The sequence below is a fragment of the Pteronotus mesoamericanus genome, unplaced genomic scaffold, assembly GCF_021234165.1.
Source record: "Pteronotus mesoamericanus isolate MK-2021 breed Mesoamerican mustached bat unplaced genomic scaffold, CSHL_Meso_final contig_179, whole genome shotgun sequence".
NCBI lineage: Eukaryota > Metazoa > Chordata > Mammalia > Chiroptera > Mormoopidae > Pteronotus > Pteronotus mesoamericanus.
The window spans coordinates 4,903,036-4,915,681 of NW_026555075.1; the positions used below are offsets into that span (position 1 = coordinate 4,903,036).

General features: G+C 43.8%; 1 protein-coding gene across 2 annotated transcripts in view; it reads left to right on the plus strand.

The window, feature by feature from the left end:
- Window positions 1-12,646, plus strand: part of STAT1 (signal transducer and activator of transcription 1) — a 39,771-nt gene that overhangs the window by 16,220 nt on the left and 10,905 nt on the right. For both annotated transcript variants that reach the window (XM_054566718.1, XM_054566719.1), the window contains exons 9-17: window positions 1,445-1,603; window positions 3,212-3,304; window positions 4,802-4,861; window positions 6,886-6,915; window positions 7,004-7,097; window positions 8,298-8,339; window positions 9,562-9,645; window positions 10,101-10,199; window positions 11,311-11,446. In XM_054566718.1, coding sequence (XP_054422693.1) covers window positions 1,445-1,603; window positions 3,212-3,304; window positions 4,802-4,861; window positions 6,886-6,915; window positions 7,004-7,097; window positions 8,298-8,339; window positions 9,562-9,645; window positions 10,101-10,199; window positions 11,311-11,446 — 797 coding nt within the window. The remainder of the gene's footprint in view (window positions 1-1,444; window positions 1,604-3,211; window positions 3,305-4,801; window positions 4,862-6,885; window positions 6,916-7,003; window positions 7,098-8,297; window positions 8,340-9,561; window positions 9,646-10,100; window positions 10,200-11,310; window positions 11,447-12,646) is intronic.

Genomic DNA, 12,646 nt, shown 5'->3' on the forward strand with positions numbered 1-12,646 from the left:
TAGGCACCAGTGGGCCGGGCAGGCTTTTTAAGTGGAGGTTCATTTCTCTGGTTTTTGATTTAAAGGGGTCACTCTGGCATTAGTCTGAAGGCCAGAATAGGAACAAAAAGGCCAGCTGGGCTACTGTAAGCACTTTGGTGTAGCCCAGGGGAATGTTGCCAGAGCAGGTGGGATGGAGGAGAGAGTGGATTTGAGGGGATGGTGGCCTGGAACAGTTTCCAGGGGCCCAAGGACCAGAGATCTCGTAAGATGATTTTCTAGATTGCTATCTTATTTTCTTTTTTAAATCAGAACTCATACTCGGCCATCTGTTTTTATTCTGTGACTTGCCTGTCCATAGCATTGAATTTGTTGTGGCTCAGAACAGAGCTGCCCGGCCTGGTGTGGCCTGTGTGCCTTGAGCAGTGCTGAGCCCTCCTCCCCCTCAGAGCCTTCAGGGCCCAGGGAGGCCCTCGGCTGTCTGAAACCCCCTAGCAATCGCTTTAGGCCACAGGGAGCCTCTTCCAGACACACAGATGCCCTCCAGCATCCCCCACTGTGCTGTACAAGGATTGTCATTTTCTGATGTGCCAACACAAAACAAAATCAGGAAGCACCGGGTCTGAAGCCCCCTGGAACTTGCCTACCCACCGCCGTCCTGCCTTCTCATTTCATGGCTAAGGGCTGCCCTCTCCGTGCTTGGAACTGCATTCGGGGATTGAATCCACAGAGTGAAGGTGTTTTTCATCGGGGAGATTTTCTGTCATCACTGCAGGCAAATAAAATGAGACTTTCACATCCTGACTTGGCTCAGAGCTGTATCACCGTTGGCAGTTTACTGGGAGGAAGGAGGAAGCTGGAAGCAGTTGCTAGGTTTCCTCCGCGGTTTATATTTTGAGTGTTTAGATGGAGCATATTGCCTTCTTCCAGTTCAGTGAAATGAGAACCTTTGTTTCCTCCCCTCCTCCTATGCGGGCCCTTGCAGCCCTCATGCGGCTTCCGCGACCTCGGGGCTGCTCTCTCCTTGCTGTCCCGATATAAAATCTCCAGGGGCCTCCTCACTGTCTCCTGCCTCACCTCTGGTGACATCGACCTTGTTGTGTCCCCTGCCTCTCCCCTCCTCTTTGTCCTCTGTTTTTAGACCCCAATCACCTTACAGGCCAGTTGACTTCCCAGATTCCCCCTAAAGCCCCCGCCCCTGCCAGCTCGTTATTGAAGTCCATCTTGGCAGCAGATGTTTCGGATCTGGGCTGTGCAATTGCAGGTGTAATTGGACAACACATTTTGGTTTTTTCTCCCGAAATAACATCTTCTTACCAAGACGAGCCTGTTTTCCATCTCCCCCTGCAGTGTGACATGCACCTGTTAGGTAGCAGAGCGTGATGCCGGTTTCTCTGATTCTCTTTAATCCAGGCTGCTTTGGGGCTGTTTCTGTTTGAGACCCCTGCATCTTATACCTTTCCAGGTTCACCATAGTTGCAGAGAGTCTGCAGCAGGTTCGTCAGCAGCTTAAAAAGCTCGAGGAATTGGAACAGAAGTATACCTATGAACACGACCCCATCACGAAAAACAAACAAGCATTATGGGACCGTACCTTCAGCCTTTTCCAGCAGCTCATTCAGAGGTAACTTAAAGGGAATTTATTTATACCTTCTGCAGTTATTTTACCCAAAGGAAAAGTGTATGGTAATTCAGATAATTAAGAAGAGTTTAATGGGTTATATAAACTTTTTTACGGCCAGTCATCTCTTCCCAAAATCCTCGTTTATACCAAGGGCCCTTCATTTTGTGGCACCTACAGTGGAAACTAGGAAATTTTACTCCTTCCCTGTCCCTTCATAGCCAGTCTGTGCTGAGACTGTGGCGTCTAATCTCAGGATATTTGTCCTCTCCCTCCATGGCCTCACCTTTTTTCAGGCTTTCAAATCTTCTCTCCTGAACTCTTACATAGTAGCCTCCCCTGTGGTCCCCTTCTCAGCCCTTCCGCCCTAGTCCCTGTGACCTGGCACCGAGTTCAGTCTGGCTCTTTTTGTCACCTGCTAATCCACATGGGGATTATGCCCCATGCCCCACCCCCACAGCCTGGCCCTAAATGGCCACTGCTAGAGGTGGCCTCCATGCCCCATGTCCAGGCAGACTTGTGCCCACCCTGTACATTTACTCCTTCATGCCTCTCCTAACAATATATCTGCTACCTCAGATATATTGATACCTTCTCTTGTACCTGTTTTCAAAATTGTATCTTCCTGAAAGTTTCAACTTTTATTTCATTATGAAATCTTCTCCGAGTTCCCAAACAGATGTTATCCCCTTTTCAGATTTGCACAATTCATTCTTTATTCCTCTCGCATTCTGGATTTTGTTATATAGTTGTCTACGTATTTCTATTTGTTATAAATTGGAAGGTCCTGCAAGTCAGTGACATGCCTTTGTCATCCTTTCTCTCCTATCAGGGCCTTGCTAACAGTAGGTGTCCCAAATATGCGTAGTTGATAGGTGGCACCAAGTAGAAGAGTTCATATTGCAAGGGTTAATTTTTTTTTTATGCTAACTTGACATAATAAAAATGTCTTTAGTTCCCTATAGCTGCTGTCCAACCCAGAATGCCTAGGTGTTGGATTCTGAAATAATCAAGGATATTTACTTGGGTTTTGGAATACAAATTTGATTTTTTTAAATGAAAATTAATGTCTGGGAATGTTTATTAGATAATAAATATTACTGAACAATTTGACTAGAAAATTTTCCAAAGGGTATTAAAATTTCAATTTCAAATTATGGTAGAAAGCATGGCTTATTTTCAACTTTAATAAATTTCTTTTGTTTGTTTTATTTTTAAATTGAGATATAATTAACATATAACATTGTATTAGTTTCAGCATACAACATGATGATTTGATGCTTGTGTATGTTGAGAGACGATGACTGCAATACGTCCTGTTACCAAATTTGACTCAATGCAGAATTGTACATGAACACAAAGCAACTAGGGGTTCCCACTGCGGAAGAGTATCATAGGTCACTGTAATTGCTCTGATTTTGCTGAGCGCAAATTAGACTCGAGGTTTTCTTTACTGACTGGAAAACCTCACTTTATAAAATTTGTTAGAATCTTTCAAAACTATTTTTTTAGCAGGTACCCTATAACCCCCTTTCCTATTTAGGGGAAATAATTTTTTACTGCCTCAACCTTAATGGAAATGCTAATTTACACTTTGCTGGGAATTTATAGCTCATTTGTGGTGGAGAGACAGCCTTGCATGCCAACTCATCCGCAGAGGCCGCTGGTCTTGAAGACTGGGGTACAGTTCACTGTGAAGCTGAGGTAAGACAGAGAAGCAGTCACCCCCGTGGCTCCCATCACGAAGTTTGCACCCCTGACTCCTTTCCCAGCACCGTTATGTAGGGTACATTAGAAGAAGGAATTTTGCAGTAGACGTCTTATTATGAATTCTTATTTAGAATTTCTAAAAGTCTGTCTTGTCTTTTCACACCAGAACTATAACAGATATATATGTACACACACACCCCTGATTTTTCTCCAGTTGTAATGAAATGAAATGTGTCTTCATAATAAAGGGATGTCAGAATTGCAGAACTGCATATAATAAATAATGAGTAAAAGTTCCCAGCAGCTTCATTTCCTTCTGAGTATAAGCTTGTGGCCTGAGCTGTATATACTCCCAAAACTGAATGCAGTGCGTGCAAATGTGGACCTATGACACATGTTTTTTTGGTGAGAGGGCTCATAGCTTTCATCAGATATTCAAAGTTATCTGTGATCTACATATCTGTAGACCACTGTGGTAAGCAGCCTGGGTCAGTTCTCCCAGAGTTTTATCCACGCCTACCTAAATGTATGAATTAATACATTTGTGTGTGTGTGTGTGTTTATACTTAAACACAAATATATACAACATATAATATTTTTAAGAACTAGGATTCTGCTAGTTAGGTTGTTTTGCAGCCTATTTTTCTCCTTGATAATAAATTGTAGAAATGTTCCCACCTGAGAACACATGGCCACGTTCATTTCACTGTTCCTTCACAGATCAGCAGCTGGACTCTGAAGAGCGGCACTTGCCTTCCGAGTTGGCCCTAGTCATTTTCGGGGTGCTGCTCAGTGAGGTCCACAGGTGCTGCTTTCTGGCTACTGGCATCAGAGTGCCACACTCCAGCACCTCGGGGTCCAGCACTCACAGCCACAGCCAGAGGGGGCACCAGAAACCTAATCCCATCCCCCCAATCTGCTCAATGGAGCGGACCCGGGACCTGAGCGCTTCCCGGGGCCTCCAGCTCAGCACAGCAGAGGCCCAGCCCAGCGCCCCTCTGTCCCGTTTTGCCACGCTGCCCTGGAACGACTGTAGAGGAGACAGTCATTTTCTGATAATGGGTGATAGGTTTTGTTTTCTTTCAACAAGATAAACATTAGGTACAAGCTTTAATAAAAGTAGTGATTGCTCTATTTTACCCATTTAATTGCCCCAGAATAGAAATTTTGATACAGCCCAGTGTAGGGAAGGCTACCCAGGGAAGCAGATGCCCTCACTAATGTTTGCTGGGAATGTAAATTCAGTGCTGCTTTCTATCAAAATTGAAAGTTACAGTTTTGCCCTCGCAATTATGCAGCTAGAAATTTATCCTACAAATGCACTTCTAAAAAATCCAAGTAGTCATATAAGGATGTCAACTCCATTATTTGTAATAATCTGAAACTAGAAGGGGGCGGGGGGTATCAAAATACTTATTGATAGGAAATTGACATAACAAATCATTTGTAATAGATAGTTTTTAAAGTAATGATTTTTATTTTTCTTTCCAGATTGTTGGTGAAATTGCAAGAGCTGAATTATAATTTGAAAGTCAAAGTTTTATTTGATAAGTAAGATATCTTTAATTTTATCTAAGATACATGGATTATTGAAATGCTGGTTTTGTTAACCAAACACAGGCTGAAGCACCAGGCCCATTTGCAAGTGATCCCAGCAGATTTTAATTGGTAGCTCCTGTTCTAAATCTTGGGCGCTTCCCCAAGCCCTGACTTTTTAGACTCTACAGGAACAAAAGAATGAGTATGTTTCATGCATATGAGCTTGTAATGATCAAGTCTCAAAGCACCCTCCTGCCTCCTTGGCCAGCCTCAGAGGGGCCCTTGATCCAACAGGAGCTGCAATTCTGCAGCCAATTGTGATGTTGTTTTTGGAATAAAATTGACATTTTGGAGGGCCTATGTGGAGCCTGCTCTCCCTGGGCTAGGGGCGCAGGAATGGGCACGGTCCCTCACGGGCGTCTAAGTGGAGCAGGCCCGTCCCATTTTGCCCCTAGACCCTAGAGTAGCACTGTCCTAGCCACTTACATTAAGGAACAAGATGGCTTCTTCCGGCCTCGATACAGTTAAGTTTTTGTTGATGTGTATAACACACTGGTTTTGCAAGTTTTGAAACCACTCATGATAATCCAAATAATTTTCCTTTGACTTTTTTTCTGTTCCCACTCCTGTAACAATATGTTTCCTCATATAGCACAGTTTGTGCCTTTTTATTTTCCTGCCATCATCTTTGGTTTTCTCTATTAGCTTTTGCTGCATAAAAAACTCCCCCCCACCACCAAAAAAAATGCCCCCAAATTTAGTGGTTTAAAACTCAGAAACTTATTTTTCTTACAATTTGTGGGCTGTAGGTGGTCCTGGTCTGGCTAGCTTGGTTGTCGCGCGGGTGGTCTAGTGCGGTCTCATTACACGTCTGAGGTCTCAGCCGGGATAACTGGGCTTTTCTCCAAGGGCCTCTCTAAGGCTGGGCACTTTCACATGGCGACATGTTCCAGGCAGGTGGGAGCAGCTGCGCGCTAAGCCTGCGGGGCTGGGCCTGGAACGTGGGCGGCGCCACTCCCATCTATTCTGTTGGCAAAGGCAAGTTGAAGTCACCTGAGATTCAGGGAAGAAGGGAAATAGACCTGCCTTCTTAAGGGAAGAGCCACGAAGACTTTGTGGCCACTGCAGTTTACCACACGGTGCTTTACCTCAGTGTCTTTTAATTTGTGCTTTTTTGTCATTTTTGACTCTTCCAACCCTGACTTTCCTTCTTAGTTTTGACAAGGCAGCTTTGTATCATACTGGTCCTTTGATTTTAAATTCTTTTTTTTCTAGCAGGGAAAATGGGTCACTGTCAGCACTAGTGGTGATTGTCATTCACAAAAATGTTGAACTTCTAGTTCAGACAGGAGAGGAAGCTAAGTCGTTTCACTGTGAGCACTAATGATTTGTAATCCGCGCCTGCACCTAACAGATACATTCTCTGCCCAGAATGTGACATAGTTATCACTGAATTTATGTAGGATGCATGGTCTCTTAGGATTTTAACCTCAGATTTAAAATTTAAGCTTGAGAGTTTTTCCCAATAATTGACTATTGTGTTACTTTCATGAAAGCATCAAAAATAATAGAGAATAAAAATAAGGATTAAGCTGTCACATTTGAGGTTCATCTCAGTTTTCTAAGAGCCGAGCAGGGCTCTCTGCTGAATCCTCGGTGCTTGGCACAGCGCCTCGCACAGTGTAAGTGCTAGATAAATAGCAGTAACTGAAGCTTGCATTTATTGAGGGTGTGCTATGTACTCTTTTTACCCATTAGCTAGTTTACTCCTCACAATACCCTGCATGGTTCGTACTGTTAGCTTGTTGTATCAGCGAGAAATGGGAGGCCCAGATAATTTATTGCCCAGCAATACTTGGCAGAGCTGGTGTTGGGAGTGAATGAGTAATGAAAGGGCAGACAGTCCACAGGTACAGATTTATTTTTTTATTGACCTTGATTTATACATGTACTTTTATACTGTTAAAAAGCTCATTTCAATTTAAATGCACATATATGATTTTTTTATATACATGGATTTTTTTTTTTTTTTGCAGAGATGTGAATGAGAGAAATACAGTAAAAGGGTATGTCAAGTACTTTGTACTATATTTTACTATGTTCTTTGTTTAATAGTTCCAAGCCTTTTAAGTATTTCTGCCCTTTTTTGTCTAGATTCAGAAAATTCAACATTTTAGGCACACACACAAAAGTGATGAACATGGAAGAGTCCACCAATGGAAGTCTGGCAGCGGAATTTCGACACCTGGTAGGGAGACCAGTTTTCCCCTCTTACGTTGTGTCTGGTTTATTAGGACCTTTGACGATAGAGCGGCGCTTTGTGCCCTGCGGGATGTGAAGGGTGTTCCTGGGAGGAAACCCACCGTCTGTGGCTGGTGACGTCATCAGCACTTGGGGAATCTCAGTTCCTCCTTACCCCAGGGCTGTTCACGGTGTTTTCTGCAGTTTCTCTCCCAGAGATACTCTTTTGGGTGCGGTGATCTCAGCAGAGCATTCCACAAATCAGTGCACACATAAATTGTCTGCATTTGGTGCCTCCATGACCTCAGTGATCACTCACTCTATACTCTTGCAATATCTTCAAAGGATATTTTTGCTCCCAAGTCCTGGTTGTCCCGTCTCCCCAGTCCAAGGATGGCAGACCCCGGGGTCTCTCCTCAACCTCTTCCTCACATTCATCTTCCTGGTGGTCTCCACAACTACTGTTGCTACCGCTTTGTCCCTGTGGGAATGGGGTCCATCCCATCAGGCGGTAGACACTGAGCAGGGGAGCTGAGGAGGGTGGTGCCTTGTCTGCCTCCCTGAAAACCGGGGTGCCAGTTCTGAGGATGGGTTGGCGCTAAGCCCTGTGTGCTCCCGGGGCCGGAGCCTGCAAGGAGGTTCACGGCATCGTTTACACTGGTAGCCATCCGGTGAACCCGCAGACTCAGCCAGGAAGCTAGACCTTGTGTGAGAACCTCCTGCAAACTCAGGAGTCTGAGGCTGTCCAGAGCTGCTCTCTAAGTTTTTCCTTTGAAAACTCAAGGATTGAAGTCATCGAGGTCCTTTTGAGGGCAGTCTTAGTTGGGCCTGGAGTGGCTGGGCCTAGTCTGGAAGACTGCCCGTGGAAGGTGAGGGGACAGGAGAAGCCGTGCCCTGAGTTTGGGGAGCATCAAACAGCTAAGGGAGAAGATGGGGGATCGTTCAGGAGAAGTTTGCACAGGGGAAGGGAGCGGGATGCAGTTTTGGGGATCCTTCTAAACTCCGGGGTGTTCGCATGATGTCAGTCTGGTGGGGAAAGGTGCTCCTGCCAGTGAACCCATGCAGGGTCATTTCAGTATTTGTTCTGTATTCTGAAAATAATTTCACATTCTTCATGCATTCTGTGTCCTGACTTTGGTTTGATTTGAAATGAAAACAGCGGCTTTGACGATTGTGTGGTTTACTGAGATGGTTTCTTGTTTTATAGCAACTGAAGGAACAGAAGAATGCTGGCAACAGAACCAACGAGGTGAGAGTCTGCTCTAATCAGCAGGCCTGTCCAGTGAGGCTGGCTCAGTACCCTGGAGGCTAGAGACACCTCACACAGGCATTCAGACTCAGCAGGAAAGGGCAGTGAATGTGTTTGGGCAGTTGGTGTATTTGTAATAGTGGTAAAAACTCTCTTCATTCATGCTTCATGGTTTTGCACGCAAATTGACTAGACCCTCACAGACAGCTCAGTGGAGCGGGAATGGTGCACTCCTGCATTACTCACAGTTCACAGGCAAAGACATTGAATCCCAGGAAGTCTGCAGGATTTAGCTAGGGATGGAGAGGGATTACTGTCAGAGGAACTACAGGCCAGTTTTCATGAGTGCCTTGCAGAAAACCAAGTGTACTGAGAAGGTTGTCCTGCCCTTGCATTGCCTACCCTGGGACATGGTCGTTATGTTCATTTCTTTTTTAGAGCCACATCCTTGAGGCGTTATGTGTGTGATGCATTCACAGACATATGGACAGGGACAAAACAGTCTGCAGCTATTTTGGTTGGGAATGTTTTCCTCCTTTGTGCCCTAATAGTGTGCCATCCTTCCTCACCACAACCAGTAGAGGTCGTGGGGAACAGTGGGACGGGCACTGGCCTGGCTGGTGCTGACACGCCACTTCCTGGCCCTGGTTTGGACTTTTACTACCTTCGTGACCTCATTTAGTTTCCTCTCATGTAAGCAGGGTTAGCAGCCGCACCTCTTTGGTTCTAAGTTGCTGTGATGCTCACATGAGATAATATGGAGGAAGGCACTTTGAAAAGTATAACATTTCCACCCCAATCAAGGTACTTTATGACCCTCCAGGCTTATGCAGATGAGCTTTTCCAACAGAGTCCCACCTGCGGGAGGTGCGCAGCCCACACCTGGTGGGGCCCTGCTGGCAGAGCGGAGCTGAGGGCCAGGAAGGCTTGGGTTCACACAGATAAACCCGTTAGAAGTTGCTATTTCCCTGCCAACATTTCTCTCCCTTAATCTGTAATCGTTGCCATCATTTCAGAAATCTGATTTTCAAGAGAACACCGAGATATTTGCAATAATCAAATCTGGGATAGATGATTAAAAATTGGAGTCTTTTTCTGAATTGCTGCTGGTTGGGCCCAGACGTTCTGCAGCCTGTTGTAGTGCTTATTAGACTCTTGAAAGTTGCAGGATTCGCGAATGAATCATTCCCCTCTGTTCCTTTCCCCTCTTTTCTCTTTTAAGGGCCCTCTCATTGTTACTGAAGAGCTTCACTCCCTTAGTTTTGAAACCCAGTTATGCCAGCCTGGCTTGGTCATTGACCTTGAGGTAAGACTTACATGATCCAGATACAGAAAGCTTTATTTATTTTTACTTTTAACTGTTACATATATTTTTATTTCTTGATTTTTGCTTTAGAGATAATATACGTAATTGCTAAAAAGATGATCTTCCCAAGCTAATGCTGTCTTAATTTAATGATTCATTAAGCTAGGTAATTGAATTAACCTTTAAATTCCTTAAAAAAAGTGTAAGCTAAGTGTTTTGGTTGACCTATCCTATGTTAGTTTTTATATGAAGCATTGAGACATTTTTTTAACGGAAAGATATCAGAAACAAATTAAACTATGAACAAGAGAACATAACTTTACATTTTTAATTTTCAAGTATAAAATCTATGCAGATTTACAAATAATCCCTTGCTTAGTTTTGAGGCTACACAAGTGGCATCAGGGTGATATTTCTGTGATTCAGAGGATTTCAAGGTCTTTGTCATCTTTTAGACTACCTCCCTGCCCGTCGTGGTGATCTCCAACGTCAGCCAGCTCCCGAGTGGCTGGGCCTCTATCCTGTGGTACAACATGCTGGTGACAGAACCCAGGGTATGGACAACACATCTACTTTCATACTAGGGGGTAACCGATGGCCCCATGCCCTAGCTTCTGCAAATGTAAGAGAGCCCGCAAAGGCCAGATACTGAGAGACAAGTGGGATAATTCAAGTGCATTGCCAAGGATCTTGAGTGATTCTGGAAAAGTGAAGTGCGTGTATGTGTTTCATATGAGAATTACGATTTTCCTTCTGTGTGAATAAGCACAGGCAATAGATGATTTAATATAACTTTTATTGTAGAAGAGGTCCTTTATTGTTATTTCTTTAAAATGTATACATCCACACATGTTCATTTTTAGAGCATGCATACATACTACTGACTTATTATAGTCAATTCTCATTATTCATTATACGTAAGTCCCTTAGTCACTGTAAATACTGGTTTAGCAAATATTGAACCCTAAATATGGGCTTAGGTTCCTGCAAATCTCTGGTCACAACCTTTTGTCAACCAGTTAATATATAACCTTGTTTTTGTGAGTGTCTATTTAAAGACGCCTGACCAAACATACCTGTTGGTTCATTAACATCAAACTCATGACCAACTGCACTACAATTTATGCCTGAACACAACTCTATCTAGTACATGTATTTTCCTCTTAAGGCACATCATGGCCTTCTTGTGCTCAGGGACATTAGACAGCACTTCTATGCTTAGGGTCCATTTTAAGCAATGAAATCACCAGCAAGACAACACTAAAGTGCAAAACAATGGCACCATTTAAATAGAACTCAGGAAGGACGCTGTTTATCCTATGAGAGATGAAACAAGAAGACGGAGTACCGCTTTGTTTGACCTGAACTGGAAACTGTTGGTTGACTCAGATGTTTCACCACTTTGTGCACAGGCACAACCGCGAATGAGCGTGAAGTGCCATGATTATTGGTTTTGGAGTGACAAGTAAATTTTAGGGAGTAGATGAATTCATAGGTGTGAATCTGCAAATAATGAGAATTGACTGTATTTCTCTTATCTACTGTGAAAACGCCTTTGTGTCACAGAAACTAGAACTGAGCTTTCGGGCAGGTCCATGTTTTAGTGCCTAGCTCGTGACTGGCGGTTCTTCAGGAGCCATTAACTTTTGGCGGTTTTCCTTCTAGAATCTGTCCTTCTTCCTGAATCCACCTTGCGCACGATGGTCTCAGCTTTCAGAGGTGCTGAGTTGGCAGTTTTCTTCTGTCACCAAAAGAGGTCTCAATGTGGACCAGCTCAACATGCTGGGAGAGAAGCTGCTTGGTATGAGCATATTCACTTTTTTGTATATAAAAATGGAAACATATGAAAACTTCTCTACCTGCTCCTTTCCCCTCTTTGCGCCCTGCGTAGTTCAAAGAAGAATGCTAAACTCTGTTAGCTTTTCCAGCTGCAGTTTATTATAGCTGAGCGGGCATTTTACCTCACCTTGGAAAGAGATACAGACTTGACAAAAGATTGAAATGAATCACTTCCCATTACCTCAATTAATATTCCTGAGCAGAGTTCCTAAAGGTTTTTCGCATTGAGTAAAATACATAACTTGTATCTAAAATAAGTTCCTTGATGAGAAAGGTGAAGTCTTTTTAACCTTGGAGAGAAAATAGTAAGTCCGCAACATGGGAAGAATAAGGTCCTGGAGTGCCCACAGCACAGCACACACCAAAGGCTCTGCCTCAGGTGGCCCCGGTAGGAGACACCGTCCACATCAGGACACCCCTTGACCAGCAGTTTTATGTGATTGGGCAGGTCCCAGCCATGGTAGGTCATTGCTTTTCAGTAGCTAATGCCATGGACTGATTAGTCTTCTACCCTAAGCAAAGAAAAAACCCACTAGTCTCAAGGTCATATCTTCAGTGAATGCAGTCTCTACACTATTTCTTTAAATTAATTCCCGGGCAATCTTTTTTCAGAGTTGCTTTTTGCACAGCACAACCGCATGTATTGCAAATGCCCGTAGGCTCTCCCTAACCAAAAGACTTGCAAAGGTGCCTTCTCTTGACCATGTAGCTGCTACCATGGGTGTCTTGTACTATGTAATAAAAAGTAAAAAAATCACCATATTTCACCTCCTTATTTGGTGAGAATTAGGAAAGATATCTTTTCTGTTTGTAGTGGCTTATTTGTGGCTCTCTTGGCAGAGAGACGGGCTCACCACCTCTGATGGCCTTGGCTGCCGTCATTTGTATAGATAATAACACCTAGGCTTCCTCCCCTCTCTCATTTCCCTCACTCAGCTTTTAATTTTTCATTGGCCTCTCTGAGCCTATGTCCTGTTGAGAGGAGGAGTGAGGGAGGAAAATGCCTAATTAATATCTAAAATAAGTTTGTAAAGCCAAATGTTAGTTAAATAGATTACCTAGGGACAATCTTGGTCTTGGTTTGATGTTTTCTAAAAAAAATTTTTGGATCACTGGTAGAAGAGACCCTACTGAAGAAGGAGAGGGAGGAAGTGAGAGAGGA